The sequence below is a fragment of the Oreochromis aureus genome, linkage group 23, assembly GCF_013358895.1.
Source record: "Oreochromis aureus strain Israel breed Guangdong linkage group 23, ZZ_aureus, whole genome shotgun sequence".
NCBI classification, from domain to species: Eukaryota; Metazoa; Chordata; class Actinopteri; order Cichliformes; family Cichlidae; genus Oreochromis; species Oreochromis aureus.
The window spans coordinates 25,306,341-25,329,919 of NC_052963.1; the positions used below are offsets into that span (position 1 = coordinate 25,306,341).

The window sequence follows — 23,579 nt, forward strand, 5'->3', positions numbered from 1 at the left end:
ATGAGATGAATTTCTACAATTGGCGGATACAGACAAAATACTGTTTCTGTTAATCTTACTATCTGCAGATTTTACACACTTACATATACACATGCAGTTACTATCCCTCCATTTAGTACAGAGTCCTACGGAGCCCCGCAAGGGACATTGGAGAAAAAAAAACATGAAGATGAACTTTTGCAAGATCTCGCAGAACTTTTGCGAGATCCTGACTTAGGCCATATCATCCTTCGGAGGCCGCATTTGAAGGCCAATTATGTCACAGCCAGGCAACAAAGGCTGTCCCAATTCGAAGGCTGCTCCAAATGCGTCCTTCATTTTCCCAAATTTGACTGATGAATCAGGTATATCCTTCGTGGCCCAACCTATCCCAGAATTCATAGCACGGCCAAGCCAATTCCAGTTTCCAACAATGTCGGCAGCTACTTAGTTTTAATATTACTCTTTCTCGATCACAAAATAAATGTTTAAAATATTTTCAGGCGAGAATGTAGCTGTGGAAACTTCAAATATCTGCTCGGTTTATCAAGACATCACATATTTGCAAAAGTGCTCAGACATTTTTGGAGACATCTGTTACCCACCATCCTTTGGAAGCTGCCAGGTCAAAGCTGATCAGGAGGTCGAGGCCCACTAGAGCCGGCGAGAACTCCGCACTCCCGGCACATCGTGCCTTGACCTCCCAGTCAGCTTCGACCTGGCGGCCTCCAAAGGATGCGAGATTTCGCAAAAGTTTTGCGTGGTCTCGCAGAAGTAACTCGGGATCTTGCAAAAGTTCATCTTCATTTTTTTTCTCCAATGTCCCTTGCGGGGCTCCATACATTCCTAAGTTGTGAGTCTACACCAGGGGTCGGCAACCTGCGGCTCCGGAGCCGCATGCGGCTCTTTAGTCCTTAAAGTGCGGCTCCGCCTGGTTTGGGAAAATAAATTAGAAGTATTTAGCTGAAGCGTATTTTATTTATGTTAGTTCTTTTTAACTCGTAGTTCTAAACTGGAAGATTATTGTGATATTAAAATATAAAAATAAAATTATATTCTATTATTTTTTCATCGCTCAAAATAAGAGTCACACTCTCGCATGAAGCCGGTATCCCTTGAAACGCCATGCATTTATCGAGACTTTCAACCCCAGGTAGGCCAATTATGGATCTTCGGATCCACATTATGTCAGCAGCTGTTCTCCACCGTGAACTATGTTAAAGACAAACACCGTTCACGCCTGACAGATGACAGCTTACAGTCCTGCGTAAACTGACTTCGTATAGCCCCGATTTGCGGACTCTGTGCGCAGAGGTTCAGGAGCAGAAGTCCCATTGTAAACAAATCACGGCAGACCCGACGATGTTTCCATGAGCATGCTTTTGAGAATCTCTTTATTGAGCACTTTTCACACACGGTTGCTGTACGCATACAGCCGGCTGTAGCTTTTCAGCTCACAGCCCGACACACACCACCAAGAGCACAGCACAGATAGCGCAGATGTAAAGGCAGCGAGGCGTGATTGCGGGTGTCGCTCAGGTGCGTCCGCCTCCCTGCAGCGGCGCTGCAAACCACGCCCGCCAAGCGCATTAACCAGGTAAAATACATATTTAGGCAGAATTTTGCAAATATCTATTTTTCATTTTTCAGCAGCATAGAGCTTTTTTCCAATTATTTTTTAAGAGTCAGGTCAAGGCTCCAACAGCCCAAAGGCGATATAAGGGTGGCGGCTGACAACAGTTTTTGTTTGCTACATGGATCATTTTAGTTCAGCTGGGTGTCTTTCCTTTCGTTATATTTCTTTAAGAGTTCAAAATGTGTTGATTACATAAATATAATTTAATTTTCTCTGTAGCACTTCATGGATTTCATAAGCAGCACACCTTAGTTGTTCACACAAAGCATAAAGATAAAAAACAATATATACAGTGTTATCTTCATTTTAGATGTCAAAAAGTATTTGCGGCTCCCAGTGTTTTCTTTTGCGTGGAAACCGGGTCCAAGTGGCTCTTTGGGTGTAAAAGGTTGCAGACCCCTGGTCTACACCAACCAAAATACTGTCTTTAGTTATACATTTGAAATGCAAAGGGAAAGGGACAAATCATCAACTTAGAGTCAAACTCTTTCACTGTTGGGTCTGTTCCCACAAACCCGCTAATTCTAGAGACTTATTCATCATGAAAGAAAACAAGACAGTCAGCGATCGATCGATTACTTGCGCAAGGGAGGCCTCATCTGTGTCCAGCACGAAAATGACCCCGACGATGGCCTCCTCCTGCTGCCTTTTATTGAGAGACAGTTCACACAGCAAAGCAACGCCCACATGGTTCTAAGACAAGGCTTTGTATGTGTATGTGTGAACTTCTGTATGTAAGTAAGTGTGTGTGTGTGTGTGTGTGTGTGTGTGTGTGTGTGTGTGTGTGCGTTTGTGTGACCTCCTGCTGACCAAAAGGGTCATAAAAGCAGGAAGCTTACAACACAAGAAACAGATCTTCTAGATAGGATGTATCTACAATAAAGCCTCCCCCAACACAAAGTGGTTAGAGGTGCTCAGGATCAAAGGAATGGCTTTGATAATACTGCTTGAACTAAGACTGTACAAATTTAAGAAACACAATGGCAACATTCAACAATTAGACCTAACATTCACATTTAGGCATTCCCTGAAAATTCATCATATTTTGAACATGTATAAGACAGAGATGGCACAATACCACTGTTTTATGTCCGATACTGATATCATAAATTTGGATATCTGCCGATACCGATATGAATCCGATATAGTGTATTTTATAATCAATAAAACTCTTTTTTTAAATATCTTGCTGCATTTTGTAGAAGTTCATACTCAAGTTTTAAAAAACAAAACACTAAAGCGATTCTGTTATACCTTTATCCAAAAAATACACTGCACCCAAAATATTCCATAGTTCAGCAATACTGATCAATCTAATAAACTTAAACCTACTCCATCCTCCCTATTTTGGTATTTTCAAGAGTACTTAGCAGAAACATTAAACAACCTAACTAATAGGGTTGCCAACTCCCAGCAAAAAAAAAAAAAAAAAGGGAACCACCCCCCACCCTCCACCTCATGATGCTTAATCGACGTAATCGACTTTAATTTCATGCATGTGTAAAACAAATTCACTGAAATCAATTATTTTTCTACAATAATTAAATAGATTCAACATCTTTCTTCAACAGAATTGCAGACTGCACAGATGGTACCTTCCCAAAGGAAAAAGTACTATAGCTTACTAGGGTATATTAGACTTAATAGTTACTATATACAATAATGGACTTCTATACATTTTACATCAGATGAAAACTTTGGTTGTAAGATTCAGGTAATTATTTATTAAAAGCTAGACATTTTAAATGATAATAAGAAAGAAAAGTATGTCTTTGTGCCCCCTTTTCCCTGTTAATGCCCTACCTGGCCCCCTGGCAAAACTTTGCTAGACCCGCGCCTGGACAGTTACCAGCTGTCAGCTACATCGGATCGATCCATCCCTAGTATAAGATATCTATTTTTTCTGCTGATCAAACAGGAAAATCAAACTGTAATATGCGAGCTAGTCAGACAGTTTTATTTTTAGATTGGAAACCGAACAGGCTTACAATAAAAGTAGAAAACTGGAACCCAGAAAGACAAAATAATGATTCAGCAATGTACAAAGCCGGGAACTAATACACTTATAACTGTTTTCTAAAGGATCGTTTAATGCCATTACAGGAAAGCGAAAGTCTAGCTATCGCTTCATCATTCTAACAGCAAAAGTAAAAATCACAATGAGCCCTGGATGCTCGTTAAACTTGTAACCATAGACAATGATGTGTGAATGTCTCTGAGCAGTTTTTAAATCCATCTTTTGGGTAACTGCTGTTCAGTGATTCCTCTCAGAAATCAGAGATTTTCTATTCAGTCAGCTGCACTTTGTTTGCTGCAGAAGTGTCTCAGCTGAACTGAGCTTCAGAGAAACACAACATACTGATTGTCACTGTGAAGCTTTAAGTGGAAAAGAAAAACAAGATGTGGATCCTGGAATAATCGTAGCTTCCATCTTGACCAATTATAAAGAAGTTTACAAGGAATCATTTAGAACAGTTATAAAACATCAACTGATTGAATCCATGAATCTGAAAACGTGTTTCTGAGTGAAAGAGACAAACATGTACAGACTGTCTGTTCAAGAGTCAGAGTGTTTCTCTAACAGGAGGAAACTCTTTACACTCAGCACAGAGTAACTGAAGCACCAGGAAACCAGACTGTAAATCCAGGATAAAGAGGTTCAGTGAATGTGGTGTTGAAGGTGTGGAGGTGGATCAGAGTGTCAGAGGAGACTCTGTAGAAGGACAGAGTGCCAGCAGGACAGTCCACATACACTGCTACTCTGTTAGAGACAGAGGAGGAGGAGGAGGAGGAGGAGGAGGAGGATGGGGGGTACAGATATGTTTCTCTGTTACCGTGTACGACAGAGTAACCCTTAACATCAGAGGAGAACAGACTCCAGGACTGATCATTCCTTCCAAACACACAGTCTTTACTGTCTCCTTTTCTTCGGATTGTTCCATAGCTCACTGATATTTGAACCTCTACTTTCCACTCGACCTCCCAGTAACAGCGACCAGTCAGACCATCTCTACACAGCAGCTGAGGATAATCAAATCTGTCTGGATGATCAGGATATGACTGAACCTCCTCCACACGTGTCGCCTTCCTGTTGTTGTCAGACAGTTTAAGTTCTCTGTTCACTGTGTTTGTGTCGATTGTGAGTTGACAGGAATCTGATGGAGAGAACAAACACAATCCAGCTGCAGTTATTGATCCATCATCTGTTCATTGATTGACACTTTGATGATGACTCCTGACATCAGAGATGTGAATGAGTGATGTGACAGTTTGAAGATGGTTGAATGTGTGCTGGTTTGTTTTCATGAATCACATTAAAAACACACTTACACTTCCTCAGACCTGGTCTCAACCATCGGACTCCAGCAGGCTCCACCCTGAAAGGAGGAGGGGGGTCAGACCAGCACAGTCTCTTTCAGCATGCACACATGGACATTACATCTCATATACATACTGTTAGACCCTGATAAATGAATATTTGGACACATACACTTTAATCAATACATGGATGAAATTACTGATGATTTTGACTGATCCTGGATAGAAATACACAGATATAGAAATGATTTGATGCCACACTGAAGAAAGACTACTAGTTACAGCAGCATACAGGACAGAAGAAAGTGAATTAGAGATATATTAGAAAAGTAAAAACAGAAAAAGGTAAATAATGGGGCTCTATGGGTGTAGGTGACTGGGCAGGACAAAGCTGGCCCTCTTTACCAGTCTACCAGTTTGTGGTTTTGAAACAGTTCCTCAGCGTCTCATTGGGTTCTGTCAGGTCGCATATTTTAACAATTTTGCTGAATTTCTTCAGGGTGAAATGATGTGGATTCAGGCTTTTAGAAATCCACCACACCCCCTCCGACCAGATCTACAGACTTCACTGCTGATGGTGTTTTATTCACCTTGGGGATGTAGTCTGAAGCAAATGTTGGAAGCTGTGATCTGAAAGGCTGAGTGGGGATGGGGGGTGGCCTGGGAATCAATGCGTGGAGTTGCTTATTATCAGGTCAGCCTGATTGTCATTTCTAGATTAAATAACTCAGTGAGTTAGTGTAACGTTCATCTGAAGTGAAATTAATCTGTGGAAATGGAAGGTTTCTTTGTAATGATGTAATTAATTCATAATTCATTAATATTAAGTTGAAATTCATGGGACCACAGGGCCCAGCCTTTGCTCCACATGTGCATCAGTGAGCCTTGGTCACTCATGACCCTGTCAGTGATTTACCACTGTTCCCTGGACCACTTTTTATAGATACTGACCACTGCAGACTGGGAACACATAATAAGAGCTGCACGTTTGAAAATGCTCTGATCCAGTCGTCCAGCCATCACAATTTGGCCGTTGTCAAACTCACTCAAATCTTTAAATTTGCCCATTTTTCCTGCTTCTAACTCAGTGTTGAGGACAAGGTATTCACTTGCTCCCTAATGTATCCCACCAACTAACAGGTTAGTGTTATTCACTTTAGCTGTTAGTGGTTATAATGTTATGCCTGACCTGTGTATAAACACAGTATGCAAAATAGACTGTTCAATGTGAGTGAAGTTAACACTTTGATTATCTGTCATTGTTTTCTGAATTACTGTGGACACATGGCACTGTGCATCAACATGATGCACACCAGTCTTCAACTGAACAGGGCAGAATACTTAACTCAGAAACTCTGCTTTCAAAGAATAGGTATGTTGAATGACACCCCTTGAAGCAAGGGATTTCACAAGCTGGAATACTTTACTCTCCTCTGAACTATTCAACATGTTTTGAGCAGAGAGTCACAGAAAGCAGAGCACAGACTTTGACAGAAGGCATCAAAGGCACAGGTGTTCATGACACAGTGTTGTCCTTTGCCAAGCTTGACTGGCTGTTGATTATTTCCATTTTTAACAGCCCTAGCTTTACTTTTGTTTTTTGTTTTTTTACAGCTGGATCTGAGTGGAGCCATTCAGGACCAGGGGAGAAGTATGAAGTCAATTTCCTCTTCTTTGGTGGGACTGCAAGACCTCTCCAGTTTGTGGAGGCCTGGTGTGGATTCTGAAGCTTTACTTTACCATCCTGTCCAGCAACTTCTGTTTCTTTTCGTATTTGTTTTGCAGAACAAATCCGCATGTTGCCTTCAATGAAACCAAGATGACGTGCAATGAATTTATCTATCCTAAAAGGGAGATTTTCATGCTTGAACAGGCGATGTTTAATGTTCTTGAACTCCGTTCAACATTAGATGAAGTTGCAGTGCGTTTGCTCTGAAATAGGGGAACCATTACTCTAGTCCAGAGTGGTGGGTATCCGCCCAAACTTATTAGGTGTGGGACGAGCTCAGGTAGATAGTGCATATTGTCTCGATCACCATTAACTTCAGCATGGCACCTGCTCTCCTTACAAATATCTGCCACCCACCGCCTTAAGTCAGTGTTCATTTCTGTGCATGGATCCAATCTAATGTCTTCTTCTTCCTCATCATTAGAAACAAACATAGTCTCATCTGCAATTTTTCTCTTGAGATTTGATTAGGACACTTCTGACATAATGGGGCTTTCAAAACTGTTGTTGCCTTCTGTCTCACTTAATACCACAATAGCAATGCTGCATGTTAGGACCTTCTCTTCCTCCAAGGATTGGGACTTGACAAGTTGTGCCATTGATCGCAAGTCTTTTACCTGATCAGGCTTTTTTTCTCAAACAGTCCCACTGGCAAATCATTTTGATGAAGTGTGCCACATCCACTCGGATGAAACATGGTGGTAGTTTGTAGGATTTTTTCTGAAGCAAGACACCAGCGCATTCATTAATGTAGCTCTTCAAATCTGAACGATGTGTTAAAGCCTTCACTAAAGCACCAAGTAAAGCTAAAGAGAAATCACAAATGGCCTCTTTTGGGATTGGTGCTCCAGCACGAATCCATTCTGATAACCATCTTGTGATTGCCTGGGGCCCGTTCTTCGTACCTCGCTAAGTAAGTTAGCCGGATTTGAATGTTGACGATTTCGCGTGATCTTGGATCGTTCGGTTCTCCGAAGCTCATCTGGGACTTGCTGTCATAGCAACAGATCCGTAAGCGTAAACCTGCTCGGGAGCAGGTTTACTTTATGTAAACAGGATTAGATCGCGGCCACTCAGGTATGTCCGCTGCAGTTATATGAAAGCAAGAGCGATATTTCGCCACTGTTTTACCATAAATAAATATTAGCAATGTAACTAAAGATAATGTATTTGATTCTTTTATTGATTTCATACAGATACATACAGGTCATTTCCGAAAAAAAGGGAAATGTACTATTAATCATTCTATTACATGTAGTAGATCATGTCAGATGTAATTCATATTTTAGAGTAGTAATAGTAAATTACTACGTGCAATCAAGATGAGAGACCACGACTATAAAAGCGAAGGTGGATTTGGGAAGTCTGTCGCAGCCATGTCCTGTCCGTTTGTCTGCGAGCAAGGAAGGTGCAAGATTGATAAGGAGAGTTTACAGAATTTAGCGTATATTGCGGGATAGACAGGATCCTTTAGCTCGGCGCGACGGTGTGCTCATAGAGAGATATCGATTCTCCCGTGAGGGTATTATTTACTTTCTCTCTCTCTCTCTCTCTCTCTCTCTCTCTCTCTCTCTCTCTATATATATATATATATATATATACTTACTGTACTGTATATACTTACTCCCGACTTACTGTGCATGCTTCAGTCACCCCTTGCATGGGAACAGGTAAAAGTGATGGAGTGTTATTGTCACGGACCCGGCTCTGGAGGACTCGGGGGTCCGTGAGCCGTTATGGACTGTTGTTGTTGTTGTTGTTGTTGTTGTTGTTGTTATTATTATTATTATTATTATTATTATTATTATTATTATTATTATTATTTAGGGGCTGTGTCGTCTACTGTTCGGTCCACAGTTGAATGTGTAGTGTGTGTTTGCGTGTGGGTTTGCTTCTCCTCTCTCTCTCCCTGGTCCTCGGGCTGTTCACAGAAGTGCACGCCGTGGGAGGGGCGTGTCCTGGCGACTGTCGTCATTGGGAGTCCCTCTTCACTGTTACCGCCCACCTGCAGCTGATTACCTGACCAGCTGTTGGTAATCATCCCTCCCTGCTGAGAGAGGTATTTAACCTGGACTCATGGCGACAGTCGGCGTGGGATTATTACTCCGAACTGGTATAGTCCGTGCGAGCAGCGTGAGCGTGTTTGTCGGCTAGCGTGTGGCTAATTGTGGACTCTCTGTCTTCCTCCAGGATAGCCGAGCGGAGAAGCGAGTTGGGGAGCACACGCACTAAGGGAGCTACAGCACGGGACGCACTGGGAGCAGGAGGCGAGCACCATTGGAATATTGCACCTTTGAGTTTATTGTTGGACTTACCTGTCTGGTCACTGTAAATAAAGTGCACTGTGGCATCGAAGAGTCCCGCGTTTTGGGTCCTACTTTCCTCGTCCCCACGGTCTGCATGGCAGACCGTGACAGAATAATCCCACCAACCACCATGGACCCAGCAGACTCAAGAGTTGCCACGGAGGAGGGATCGCTCACACAGCTGTGGGGTTACTGCCAGAGCGTAACCCAGGCTGTGGATCCACACATGAGACACATACAGGTAGTGTTTTTGATAATTATCTTTCCTCCACTACCTTCTCTACGAGCTTTCTGGATATTGATAAACTCATTCAAATTATAACTGAGCTGCGGGCAAGCTCCAGCTTCGAACTGTTTGGTTTGGGCTGTCCGGGCAAGGAGGATGCGGCTGCCTCCCTGGCAGCCCTTGCTGCTTGGTTTTTTCTTCATAGGTGGAGAGTTTTTCCACCACCGCTTGCTGCTCACCTATTGGACCCTCCACTGCAGGGAAGACGGCGCCTGCTCCATCTCCTCTCGTTCCTTCAGCGTCCTCTGTGTCGGCAGACAAAGGATCGGCAGCGCTGGTAACCACAGTGAGTAAACCGGACTCTGTCTCCTTACTTAATCCAGTCTCTCACGAGCAGGAGGGGACAGATTCCTTTGACGCGGCCCCGCCATCACGAAAGAGACGGCGTCGGCGTCATCTTCGTCAAATCGAAGCTCACCTCACTCCTGTGGTTTCGGAGGAACCAGCTGACTCAGGACTAGCCGCACAAGGAGCCGCAGTGAGTGAGACGGACTCTGATGTTGGTAAAGACGTTTTGTTATGAAACCAGAGATGGCTTCGTCTAAACCTAGGAACAGTGCCCAGTCAGTTAATAATAAAACTGGGCTCGCAATGGAGGATAAGCTTAAAGGGTCTGCGTTGCCAGAAAGTGGAGGCGGGCCGGAAGCTAATTCTGGGTCATTTCTTAATGTAAGGAGTAGTGATGGCTGCTTTTCTGGGGCTGGATGCGGAGCCTTAGTTTCTGAGCCAGTTAGCTCTGGGACGGTGAACTCTGAAGGCGCTGGTGCGGCAGCTAAATGGACAGAGGCTGTTAATTCAGAGTTACTGCACTGTGCTAATATGCATCCTGAAACTGTTTTTGTGACTGTTGATTTGTTAAAGGACCCGGTGCTAGAACATGAACCTGCCACTACAGGCAATCAGGAGGCTGGGATTCTCCCCAAGGCCTCCCCAGAGGCCGAACTGGAGACCTCAGTTGCCTCTGGCTCCCTGGACATTGTAGAGCCCGCGGTAACATGTTCCTCCTCTCTACCCTTCATGTTAGCCATATCATCCTCGACTCAGTCTGCTGCCCAGCACGTAACTCAGTCTGCTGCCCAGCACATAACTCAGTCTTTAGTCCAGTCAACCTCTCATCTTCATCCTCAGTTGGAGGCCGGTATGCCTGCTGGACCAACTCTGCCATCTTTTCACCCGTCTGTTGTTCCTGCATCGCTGCCCAGTCTACCACGAGTAGCTGCCACACCATCGTCACCTCCGCCCTCTGCAGCTACTTCTCCACCAGCGTCTCATCAGACTGCAGCGACCGCAGCACTCTCGGCTTCACCATCCACATCACCCGCTCGACCATCATCTTCACCGCCTGCAGCTACCGCATCACCATCTTCGCCTCCGGATCAACCATCTAAGCCCGCGTCGCGGCGGAGGAGCAGCTCAGCGAGCGGGGGAGCCAGCGTCGCAGCCGGAGGAGCAGCTCAGCGAGCGGGGGGAGCCCGCGTCGCAGCCGGAGGAGCAGCTCAGCGAGCGGGGGGAGCCCGCGTCGCAGCCGGAGGAGCAGCTCAGCGAGCGGGGGGAGCCCGCGTCGCAGCCGGAGGAGCAGCTCAGCGAGCGGGGGGAGCCCGCGTCGCCAGCGGTGGAGCTCAGTGAGCCGGAGGAGCTCAGCGAGCCCGAGCTGGAGCTCAGCGAGCGGGAGGAGCCCGCGTCGCCAGCGGTGGAGCTCAGTGAGCCGGAGGAGCTCAGCGAGCCCGAGCTGGAGCTCAGCGAGTGGGAGGAGCGGCCACCATCAAGAGAGGGGCTCGGCGGGCCGGAGAAGCGCGCACCGCCATCGGAGGTCGACGTGCAGGATGCATCTTTACATCCACGCCTTCCACGTCCAGCGCGCCGTCCACGCCGTCCACGTCCAGCGCGCCGTCCACGCCGTCCACGTCCAGCGCGCCGTCCACGCCGTCCACGTCCAGCGCGCCGTCCACGTCCAGCGCGCCGTCCACGCCGTCCACGTCCAGCGCGCCGTCCACGTCCAGCGCGTCGGGGATCCTGGGCCTTTCAACTCTGTCGGCCGCCGGAGCTGCAACACCGCCGCCACGGACCCGTGGCAGGCCACGGAGCTGTCACACTGCCGCTACAAGACCCGTGGAGGGCCACGGAACCGTTTCGCCGTTGCTGCCGGACCCATGGCCGTCCGCCGGAGGTCCAGCGTTCCCTCCGATGGACTAGAGGTAGGCCTCCGGAACTGTTTTCTGCCTCTGCCTACCTACAGCAGATCTCACCTGTTTTGCCGCCCACCGGGTCGGTTGCCAGAACTATGTCCGCTGCCATTAGGGCTGGGGTTGGACTAATGAACTGAGGTGTTCTTTTTTTGTTGTTTAGTGGAGTTGTTGGAGTGGTTTTGGGGCCCTCCGTCCTGGACCCCCCCGCCGCCCGCCCTGGGTTGGTTGTACTGTGGTTTTGGTTTTGTGTTTTTGTTTTGGGGTCGTCGGGGCCGACCCTTAGAGAGGGGGGTACTGTCACGGACCCGGCTCTGGAGGACTCGGGGGTCCGTGAGCCGTTATGGACTGTTGTTGTTGTTGTTGTTGTTGTTGTTGTTGTTGTTGTTATTATTATTGTTATTATTATTATTATTATTATTATTATTATTATTATTATTATTATTATTATTTAGGGGCTGTGTCGTCTACTGTTCGGTCCACAGTTGAATGTGTAGTGTGTGTTTGCGTGTGGGTTTGCTTCTCTCTCTCTCTCCCTGGTCCTCGGGCTGTTCACAGAAGTGCACGCCGTGGGAGGGCGTGTCCTGGCGACTGTCGTCATTGGGAGTCCCTCTTCACTGTTACGGCCCACCTGCAGCTGATTACCTGACCAGCTGTTGGTAATCATCCCTCCCTGCTGAGAGAGGTATTTAACCTGGACTCGCGGCGACAGTCGACGTGGGATTATTACTCCGAACTGGTATAGTCCGTGCGAGCAGCGTGAGCGTGTTTGTCGGCTAGCGTGTGGCTAATTGTGGACTCTCTGTCTTCCTCCAGGATAGCCGAGCGGAGAAGCGAGTTGGGGAGCACACGCACTAAGGGAGCTACAGCACGGGACGCACTGGGAGCAGGAGACGAGCACCATTGGAATATTGCACCTTTGAGTTTATTGTTGGACTTACCTGTCTGGTCACTGTAAATAAAGTGCACTGTGGCATCGAAGAGTCCCGCGTTTTGGGTCCTACTTTCCTCGTCCCCACGGTCTGCATGGCAGACCGTGACAGTTATGTCAAACTACACACAAAAAAACCCACAATGTCAATAAATGTCACAGTACAAAAAGGGGTGTGACGAGGGGGTGCAGGACCACCACCTGTCTTTATTTGCTCTGCCCTTTTCTTGGTTGCTGTTATAAACAAACAAACAGATTATTTCAGGGTCTCTTGTCATAGACTAAAAGCAATATAAGTGATAAATATTACCATTCTGTGGAATATTTTTATATTTCACTTTTACTTGTTCCCATGTTCTAGTGGGTCCTGTTGTGGCTCTAATGTGAAAGAGGATATGATGTAATATAATATACTGTGGTATAATATAATATCACATGATATAATGTAATATCATGGATCACTTACGAGTTTAATTTGTCAGCAACTTTCTGCCAGCCCTCTCTCCTTGCTTTTGCAGCCTTTGCAGTGTTCCCCTGCGTTTTAATTAAACTCTGAAACTCCTGATATCCCTCAATCAAGAGTTCTTGGTCTGCTGCCGTGAAATACTGCGCGCGCTCCTTCGACATCTTCGCCGACCAATCACAGGGTTGCCGATCAATGTTTCTACTATCGATGCGTAGCCCCTTTTAAGCCACCCAGTGATCTCAGATTACTTCATCCAGCTATACTAATCGTCAACAACAGGTGTGTTCGGAGAACCGGATTAGCGAGCTCAAAGTTAGCGCGATGATTTGATCTTGGATGTGTCATTTGATCTTGGATGTAGTAAGCGAGGTACGAAGAACAGGCCCCTGGACATCATGTCTCTCTGACAACATTTGCACCACTGGGACGTGAGAGTTGTAGCTTCCTGTTAAAACACCTTGATATAGGAAGATATTTCCAGACAAACCATTAGGCCTGAGAAGCTTTTTTACAACTCAGCCAGTTGCACCAAAGGCAACTATGGGGCGCTTCACCGTCTTGTACATCAGCATTTGAGTTTGACTCCAGTAGTGACAGAAGAACTTGTCTAATCTAATGTCTCCAATGCTTCCACTGTGAGAAGAACTGTATTTTAATGAGTGGAGTGACAGTATTGGATTTTTATGAGCCACTTCTAGTTGATTTTTTTTGTGTTTGGCTTTATGTAGATGGCTTGGCTCTGGATCACCAGTGTCCATAAGCTTTGCTGCCTCTGATGCCCTCCACAGATGGGGCTGCAGTCTTCCTTCACAAAGTTCTTTTGTTACTTGTGCCCACAGACTTCTGGACATGGCTCTCTTAGAAAAGCCAGTGTGCAGTGTGCATCTGTGTTTGCCATTACACACTTTAGCACCATTGGGCAGTGAATTTCAGGTTCCGTCTGACTGTTATGAAACAAGATACAGTCGTGGGGTACACCTTGGCTCGTTTAAAGGCAATGGTGCATGTACTTTTAATCTCTTTCCAGATTCCCTGGCTTACTACATGAGTCCATGTACCTGGCTTTAAAATGGTGTATTTCCTTTTTTTTTTGAAAGTATACTTTTTTGTATGTGACTTCATCTGGAATCATATGTATCCACTGTTCAAATGGGAGCTCCACATTGAAAGTCTTGCAGCCTTTGTTTGTCACTGCTGTCTGTGTCAGTCTCTTTTCATTACTGTAATCCAGAGGAGCCCATACACTGTGTCTGTTTAATTTAACAAAATTGTAAAGTGCTATTGGCGTCATCTTTTCACCAAGTTCTTTGCACAGATTTTGCCATATGTCATCACTTGGAGTTGAAATGTTTCAATTTTTTTTTTTTTTTTACTGCTTCTTTTGAAGTACAAAGGACTTCAAACACTGCAGTTTTGTTCACCACTGATTTCTTTGGCATCTGTTAAGCAAAATTAAAAAATGTATTATATTACTGCTATAATTTGGTTATAACTGTAGTTCAAATATTTAAGTGAAAATAAAATTACTTACTTTGATGCACTGCTTTGAAATAGTGAACTGAAGTGTTGATGATTGCTGTTGATCATGATATCTAGCTTAAAATGGCTTCTGTGCCAATTTTAAATTCCTGTTTTGTTCAGTTCCGGTGTTCATTTAATTTAATTTAGCTTTTTATTTTTGTGTTGCTTTAAATAACATTATTCTATGTTGTGCACTAATTTAGAAAAACACTGCCTTTTGTTCATAAAAAGTGCTATGAATAAAAACTCTTTTTTTTTTTTTTTTAATTCTGCAAGCTTGCATGCTCTAAAATGTACAGAAAAAATGCCTGGTGGTTGTCAGGTTCTACCACAGTTTTGATTATAAACCTTTACTAATGATTTATTTTTGATCAAGCCAGGCTGATGGTTTCCCCTGCGTACAGTCTTTCTGCTAGGATAAACAGGCCCTAAACCTGTTTCTATACAAAGAATACAGAAATACTGAAAATGAGTTAATAGTTAAACCTACAGAGATCAAAATGATGAATAAATGGTGCCCACCTACATAAATACCTCTTGTTATTGTTCAGTTAGACTGGTGTTTTTGTTGTAAGCAAAGGAAAGATTGTTCTCAGTGTGTTATTGTCCATGTCACATCTACATGAAACAATCAAGAGCTGAGTGAAGTACACAGAAAATGTTTCCAGCTCTTTCTCCTCTTTCAGATATTCTTTCCATACCTGAGAGTGTCCTGTCTCAAGTGTAGATCCTTTAGCAGCTTCATTCCTGAGTCTCCAAGATGATTGTAGCTCAGGTCCAGTTCTCTCAGATTTGAGGGGTTGGAGCTCAGGGCTGAAGCTATAGAAGCACAGCCTTCCTCTGTGATCAGACAGCCTGAAAGACTGCAGACACACAAAATAACAATCCATCTGTGAACCCTTTATTTTAAAAGTTTGGTCTTTTAGGTGTTTTTTAAAAAACAACAAAAAAAAAAACAACATATCCATATTCATTTCCATCCATTAAATCAGTGTATCTTTATTTATAGTGACCACATGCAACAGACAACAACAGCTGTCTCAAGGTGTTATATTGTGTAAGGTGTAAGGAGTTTATTCTAGCATGACTAAAATGTGGTTCAGAGTCACCTGATCCAGTCCTAACTAAAAGCTATAAGTATAAAGGATGTCTGGGAGCTGGTTCCATAGAAGAGAGATCTCTATCCTAGTTATACAAACTCTAACAGCCATAAGTAAGTCTGCAGTCTTAGTGTCAAGTGCTCTATTTGAATGGATAAACTAAGTACTGAACACAGCACCAATTTTCTAAGTAAATTTATTTCTAAAGGTGCTATTGGCATGAAATTCTCAAAAGATATGTGTAACAACCCATCCAATCCACACATGCAAAGAAATTAAACCATAGATGTCCTTAAATTAAGTCTTGTGTAATAATTAGAAGTGACACAGGACAAATGTTTCTAGTGTTGAAAATTTTAGTAAGTGTTCTTACTATTTTTTTTTTATTTTTTGTCTAAAAGCTTTTGTTGGCGGTCACAACTTCAAGATGCCTCCTGTATGGAGAAATTAGTCACATGCATCGCTCAGGTGTGGTTCTTCATCAAAAATAATCTTCAAATCTGGAAGGCTCCATTCTACGAACTCTGACCTTTAGATCTTGCTATAGATTTTCAGTTGGATTCAGTTTGGGTGATTGGCTGGGCCAATCTTTACTTTCTTTCTCTGAAACCAATTGAGAGTTTCCTTGACTGAAACATCCACCCTCATTTCATTTTCATCATCCTGGTAGATGACAACAGATTTTTATCAAGAATGTCTCGTTGCATTTTTCCAATCATCCTCCCTTCCTTCTATATGAAGCATGCAAGTGCCCTGTGCTGAAAAATACCAATACACTATGATGTTCCCACATCCAAACGTCACTGATGGTGTTTTGGATGCAGTGAAAATACTATGGCATCCAAAGATTTTAATTTAGGTCCAATCTGAACAGACTATGTTCTCCTAGTATTTCACAGGCTTGTCTAAATATTTTTCAGCAAACTTTAAATTATGGTGTTTCTTCAGTAATGGAGTCTTGCATGATCAGAGTGCTAACAGGCCATGGTGGTTGAGTGAATTACTTATACTTTTCTTAGCAACAATTATACCTGCTGTTTCCAGGTCTTTCAGTAGCTCCTCACAAGTGGTTCTTGGATCTTGGATAATTCTTTTCACTTGTCTGTCTGGCATTTGTGATGAGCACCTGGTCATTGTCAGTTTATGGTGAAATTATGTTCTTTCTGCTTCTGGATTATGACACCAACAGAGCTCACTGGAACCTTCAGTAGTTTAGAAATTCTTCTGTAGCCTATACCATCAGTATGCTTTGCAGCAATTGTGAAGGTCTTGAGAGAGCTCACCAGTTATACACATAGTGATATTTTTCTTGTGTGACACCTTGGTTATGAGACACATTTTTATAGGCCATCAGTTGGGACTAAGACAAATCATATTAATTTGCACTGAGTGGAAAGATTGCTTTCTAATTACCATGATGTTCCATGCCTTTTTACACCTACTTTGCTTCATGTATTCAATACTTTTTCCCTGTATCATTTCTCATTCTCACACATAATTAATGACCATCTATGGTTTGATTTCTTTGTTTGTTACTGACATCTGGTGATAATTTCATGTCAACAGCACCAAGTAGAAATATATTTACTTAGAAAGTTGGTGATGTGTTAATGCTTATTTTTGCTGTTGTAAATGAGAAGAAGTTGTTGCTCTGGATATAGCAGGAAGCCACTGATGAAAAGTCAATATGGATGAAATATGATCTCTCTCTTTCTAGTCACTCTTAGTACTCCCACTGGAAGGTTTTGCTTAAACTAAAGACTCTTCAGGGAGCTTTTAAAGCAGTTTAACCTCAAAGCAATAAATGCCACCCATCAACACTACTCAGAGACTTTGTTTCTAATTCTAGAAATATTAAATAGAGCATTCCCAGTTATTTGTTAAATGTGCACATCAAAGAACATATCCTTAGAAAAGTGTATTCAAGTTTCATGACAGTGTTACCAGAAGCTGAGGTAATGCCATCTAGAATAAGTATAAATTAAAAAACAAAAATTAATACATTCTTAAACATCAAGTTAAAGGTAGTCACCCTCGTACTAAATACTCATTCAATTTCAGATTTTTATTTTTCGGTTGTAACTTCAGTAACGAATTCAAACTATTGCAAAGGCAATAAGTTAAACCCTTGTGAGCTAAGAAAACAATTTATGATTATTTGATTTAAAATGATATCGGAACAGGCCTTGCATTATCATAAAAGGGCTGACTGGATATATTACTTTGATTTGTAGACTGTGACAAACTTGTGACAAAAATAATTAGGCCCGGAGAACAGTTAATATTTGATATATTTGTGATGTTCGTTTTATATTTAAGGTAAAGGGGTTTATTATATTATTATTATATTATTATATTTATTATAGGGAACAACTCGGAGTTAGCATTTGTGTTTTTTTTTCTGACAAAAGGATGTGTTGGATGCAATGGATTGTGAAAGTCAAGAATAAATGTACTTATAGGACTAAAGAATAAGAAGGAAACTTTGAAATGAATTTTGTCTTCTTTTATTAATATGGGTTCTGCTCAGTGTTTAACTCAGTCTAATCCTCATGTGTTATCCATCCATGAGGTTTCAATACTATTAACAAGACAATCTACCTGTGTGAAAGTAAAGTTTAGGTTGCGTCTATAAATTGTGGTGACACATGGCATTGAAGAAAAACAAAGTAAAATCACTTCCATCTAATTGAGATTTGCAGGGGGTGAAGTGTATCACAGTCGACATTAAGTGTACACCTGGATAGGTTACCAGTCTACCACAGGGCTAATACGGAGCGATAAGATAATCATACACGTTCACTTTTTTCCACCTTTCTTTGTAATTTTGCTTTGTGACATTGTATTTATTTTTATTGAACGAAGTTGATGTTATGTGTTTTAATTGCTGTGACATTAAATTCCCAATACTCTCATTTTGAGAAATCAACCTTTGAAAGTCCATCCATCCATCCATCCATTCGCTTCTGCTTATTCTTTTCAGGGTCGTGGGGGGGATGGAGCCTATCCCAGCTGTCTTAGGGCGAGAGGCGGGGTACACCCTGGACAGGTCACCAGTCTGTCGCAGGGCTAACACATAGACATAGACAACCATTCGCACTCACATTCACTCCCACATTCACACCTATGAGCAATTTTCCAATTAACCTATCCCCACTAAGTGAATGTCTATGGAGTGTAGGAGGAAGCTGGAGGACCCAGGGAGAACATGCAAACTCCACACAGAAAGACTTTGAAAATATATATTTTAAAATTCCAGAAACTTTCGTTGCAAAGAGTGAAAAGAGTGAAAAATAGAAATACACCTGGACATGTAATTCTCTGGATTTAAACTAACCTGGTAACTGGTGTATGTTCAAACCAGTGTCATGCATATCAGTAATTTTTACCAGTTCAAAAACAAAAGATTTTGAAGAAGAAAATCCTTTTCAGACAATAATCCAACCAAATTTAATTCAAAGTGACTAAAGAATTCTGTACATGTAGTGGCTTATGCACTAATATTATTCAGATTTTAAGTGGTAATGAGTGTAAAAGTCTGAAACCTGACCTGAGAGTTTCCAGTTTCCAGTATGGACTCTTGAGGCCAACAGACAAAAGCTTCACTCCTGAATCCTGCAAGTTGTTGTTACTCAGGTCCAGCTCTCTCAGACTAACGGGCGGGGAACTGAGAAGTGAGGACAGAGCATCACAGCTTCTCTCTGAGAGGTCACAGCCACTCAGTCTGAAAAACAATGATAATAGTGGTTAAATTAAATCACTTAATATTGAACGTAGAAAAGAAAAACAGAGTGTGCACTACAGTTCTTGGTTATTTCAAATAAATTAAAACATGTCTCAAATTTGTCAAATATAAAACACCTTAAATTTGCCCAGTAAAAACACAACTATGCCTATATAATTAAATCTAAACCAGTGAGGAGCTGGTAGATTTAGTCATACTTGTGTAGTACCCACTGGCACAGGCACACTAGGCACAGTCTGTGTTTTGTTTTGTTTTTTTCTTTTTTTTTGTTCTGTTTTGTTCAGGTAAGTAGAATAAACATTTTAAGCAGACACAGATGAGTGCATTTTACTTACAGAGCTTTGTTGGAGGCTTTGACCACGGGCAGCAGTCTTAGAAGAGCCTCCTCTGAAGCAGAGTATTTCTTCAGGTCAAACACATTCATATCTTTTTCTGATGACAATAAGATGAAGACCAGAGCTGACCACTGAGCAGGAGACAATTTATCTGCAGAGAGATGTCCCGATCTCAGGGACTGTTGGATCTCCTCCACTAGAGAACAATCATTCAGTTCATTCAAACAGTGGAACAGATTGATGCTTTTCTCTGCAGACAGATTCTCACTGAGCTTCTTCTTGATATACTGAACTGTTCCCTGATTGGTCTGTGAGCTACTTCCTGTCTGTGTCAGCAGGCCTTGTAGGAGAGTCTGATTGGTCTGAAGTGAAAGACCCAGGAGGAAACAGAGGAACAAGTCCAAGTGTCCATTTGGACTCTGTAAGGCCTTGTCCACAGCACTCTCATAGAAGTATTCATCTGTTTCAGACTGATGCGATGATTTTTGTTGCTTTTCCAGCAGAATAACTCCAGAGTTAATAAATGTCAGGTGGACATGAAGAGCAGCCAGAAACTCCTGAACACTCAGATGAACAAAGCAGAACAGCTTGTCCTGGTACAGTCCTCTCTCCTCTTTAAAGATCTGTGTGAACACTCCTGAGTACACTGAGGCTGCTGTGATATCGATGCCACACTCTGTCAGGTCTGATTCATAGAAGATCAGGTTTCCTTTCTGCAGCTGCTCAAAAGCCAGTTTTCCCAGAGACTCAATCATCTTCCTGCTCTCTGGACTCCAGTGTGGATCTGTCTCAGATCCTCCATCATACTTGACTTTTTTCATTTTCACCTGAACCACTAGGAAGTGGATGTACATCTCAGTCAGGGTCTTGGGCAGCTCTCCTCCCTCTTTGGTTTTCAGCACATCCTCCAGAACTGTAGCAGTGATCCAGCAGAAGACTGGGATGTGGCACATGATGTGGAGGCTTCGTGATGTCTTGATGTGGGAGAATATCCTGCTGGCCTGCTGTTCATCTCTGAATCTTTTCCTGAAGTACTCCTCCTTCTGTGAGTCATTGAACCCCCTGATCTCTGTCACCATGTCAACACATTCTGGAGGGATTTGATTGGCTGCTGCAGGTCGTGTGGTTATCCAGAGGCGAGCAGAGGGAAGAAGATTCCCCCTAATAAGGTTAATCAACAGCACATCCACGGTGGTGGACTTTCTAGGGTCAGTTAGGATTGTAGTTTTGTGGAAGTCCAGAGGAAGTCGACACTCATCCAGACCATCAAAGATAAAAACAACCTGGACGTTTTCAAAGCTGCAGATTCCTGCTTGTTTGGTTTCAGTGAAGAAGTGATGAACAAGTTCCACCAAGCTGAACTTTTCCTCTTTAAGCACATTCAGCTCTCTGAAAGTGAATGGAAATATGAGCTGGATGTCCTGGGTGGCTTTGTCTTCAGCCCAGTCCAGACTGAACTTCTGTGTTAAGACTGTTTTCCCAATGCCAGCCACTCCCTTTGTCAGCACTGTCCTGACTGGTTGTTCTCTTCCAAGTGAGGCTTTAAAGATGTCTTCTTGTCTGATTGTTGTTTCTGGTCTGTCTGGTTTCCTGGATTCTGTTTCAATCTGTCTGACCTCATGTTCATCATTGACCTCTGTAGTCTCTCCCTCTGTGATGTAGAGCTCTGTGTAGATCTGATTCAGAAGGGTTGGGTTTCCTGCTCTAGCAACCCCCTCAAACACACACTGGAACTTATTCTTCAGAGAAGATTTGAGTTCATGTTGAAAATCTGGAGCAAATATTTCTGAACACACACAATAAATACATTTAATGATGGAATTATTATTTAGTAAATACACTTACATTTTTCTTGCCTAAAGAATAGGTTTTTGAATCTATGTTGGTCCATTTCTTGAGACATTCTTAAATTTCCCATTAATGCAGCAGCTTAAATCTTTAAATACATCCTCTTACTGCTCTGCAGACAGTCAGCCAGTTCCTCCTTCCTCATTCTCCTGAGGAAGTGCAGTGTGATTTTCAAAAATGCTTCTCTGCTGTTTCTGTTTTCCTCTTTATTTTCACCCTCCAAGACCTCCTCATCCTCTTTCTGGCTCCCTAAGGATTCTGGGTAATCTGAACTTAGAATTTTCTGGATCTTCTTCAGCTCATTCTTCACAAAATTCATGATGTTGTCCTCCAGTAGCTGGAACAGAAGATGATATGAATAATCCAGCCAGACTGAAATCATTGACCAAAACCTCAGATGATGGACACATTAACAATTCAGTGGTCTATAAGTGCAGTATGGGATGAACAGAACAGATGTAAGAGCAGTTGTTCTGCATGTACAGACCATAAATACAGAGTCCAAATGTGTCTGATGGTGTTTGGCAGGTTGATCAATGGGAACCTTTGAACTCTCCTGGTCCACTCTATGAAGGAATCATGAAGAATTAGTTCACATTATGACTTTCCACACAGAGATAAATACAAGCTAAAGGACACAAGACATGCTTTGCTGTTTGTCTTGGTGTCAAACTGAGAATCTTCTCTCTGACATTTGAGAAGATCAGATCAGATGAGAAATATGAAGAGTTTTGTTTTGGACTTTGTTTATTTTCATTTTTATATTTCGGACTAGTCAGGTCTTAAATTTTAAAGCCAAAATGATAAATTTATCTTAACCCCTCTATGAAGTACATCCCGTGAGATCAAGAACTTTGTGAACATTCTTCCCAGAGCTTGTCATCCATCTTCATTATTGTCCTTTTTGATAGGTTTTTCTGGCTGACGTTAACTCAGAGTCAGAAATCATGGCTGTTATGTTTGTCTTAAAGAAAGACATAATTAATCTACTTGACAGTTTTATGACTTAAAAATGGGTTACGCTCCCAAAATAAACCATATATCTAACTAATTAGGAATTTCTTTAGCATCAAACAATTTGCACTATCAAAAAGAGCCATAACCCATCATAATCACCAGGTGAACCTCATATAAAATAAAAACGATAGAAAACAAAAACTTTCTAAACTAACCATAAGTACTAATTATTAGCTTGCAAAACAAACGCTCTTCTTTAACAGGTGTTCATATAGTAGTATAACATATGATATAAATGTATTTAAAACGTGTAAATAGGTCAGCACAAATCCAGTACATAGATACAAACATCTAGCATAATAATTCCCACTCCAACTTCATGGCCTTCCAGTGTATTTAGGTCAATTGTGTTAATACAATATGTAAAAATTACACTCAGTATAGAAACACATCCTACAAATACTCATTCTTCAATCTTTGACTGCTGTATTTATGAAAAGACAAACTCCAAAAACACACAGCTTTACATATGAACATAGAAATGTGTGTGAAAAAGAGCTGAGCTGGCATTAAACATAATGTAAACATTTTAAGAAACAGCATTTAGTGACACATTACCTCTCTGCAGCAGAAGAATTTTCTTTAAAATTAACATTAAAGTTCTTTGACTCATCACTTTTTAAGGACACACAGCTGGGTTCAGGTTTCTGATACATCCTGATAGAGAAAAAAACCCAAAGCACACTTTAGGTTAAAGTTTAGTTAGTTTAGTTAAAGTTTTAAATTCTGTAAATAATTGTGAAACTAAAATAGTTTTGCATAAACTAGAAGAAAACTAATTCCAAACATGATGGATATGATGGAGCAAACTACAGCAGATATAATAAATAATCCAAAACTCAAATCATTCTATTCAACAATTTGTCGTCTGAAATATTTTTTGGCCCCATTTTAATGCTGAGACATTCTTACTCTGTGTCAGATAAATGTCTTTGTTTTAAATCAATATTAAAATCATTTAAATGGTCGCTCTTTAAGGACACACAGCTGGGTTCAGGTTGATGTTTACGTTTAGTTCCTCGTTTCTTCCTGTGAATAATGATGGAGCAGTGATGTGAGTGCTGAGCTGTGACATGGAGAAGAGTCATGGACAGTTAGAGATGGTCATCTCACCTCTGAGCTTTGGTCTGGCTCTCATGGTCCCCACACAGAGTGGTTTTAGAGGGAGGGACTCCCTCC

At 42.3% G+C, this 23,579-nt stretch overlaps 1 protein-coding gene and 1 long non-coding RNA gene across 2 annotated transcripts; one reads left to right on the forward strand and one right to left on the reverse strand.

The window, feature by feature from the left end:
• Window positions 1-12,119: 12,119 nt before the first annotated feature.
• On the forward strand, window positions 12,120-12,418 carry LOC120436099. Its single transcript, XR_005610135.1, has 2 exons — window positions 12,120-12,176; window positions 12,254-12,418. It is a non-coding gene; the product is annotated as an uncharacterized LOC120436099 (long non-coding RNA).
• Window positions 12,419-19,531: 7,113 nt separating this feature from the next.
• On the reverse strand, window positions 19,532-23,569 carry LOC120436094 (NLR family CARD domain-containing protein 3-like). Its single transcript, XM_039606493.1, has 5 exons — window positions 23,514-23,569; window positions 22,959-23,057; window positions 21,871-21,949; window positions 21,492-21,720; window positions 19,532-21,321 (listed from the first exon to the last, which is right to left on the reverse strand). The coding sequence occupies exons 2-5, from the start codon at window positions 23,054-23,056 to the stop codon at window positions 19,532-19,534; spliced, it is 2,196 nt and encodes a 731-aa protein (XP_039462427.1). The 5' UTR covers window position 23,057; window positions 23,514-23,569.
• Between the last annotated feature and the right edge of the window lie 10 nt (window positions 23,570-23,579).

Bases quoted from the DNA above. Each gene is read 5' to 3' on its own strand.
- LOC120436094 (XM_039606493.1), bottom strand. From the start codon at position 23,056: ATGTATCAGAAACCTGAACCCAGCTGTGTGTCCTTAAAAAGTGATGAG. The intron at 21,950-22,958 runs GTAATGTGTCAC...ATTCCTTCATAG, and splicing joins AATTCTTCTGCTGCAGAGAG to AGTGGACCAGGAGAGTTCAA. The intron at 21,721-21,870 runs GTCTGTACATGC...CTTCTGTTCCAG, and splicing joins ATTTGGACTCTGTATTTATG to CTACTGGAGGACAACATCAT.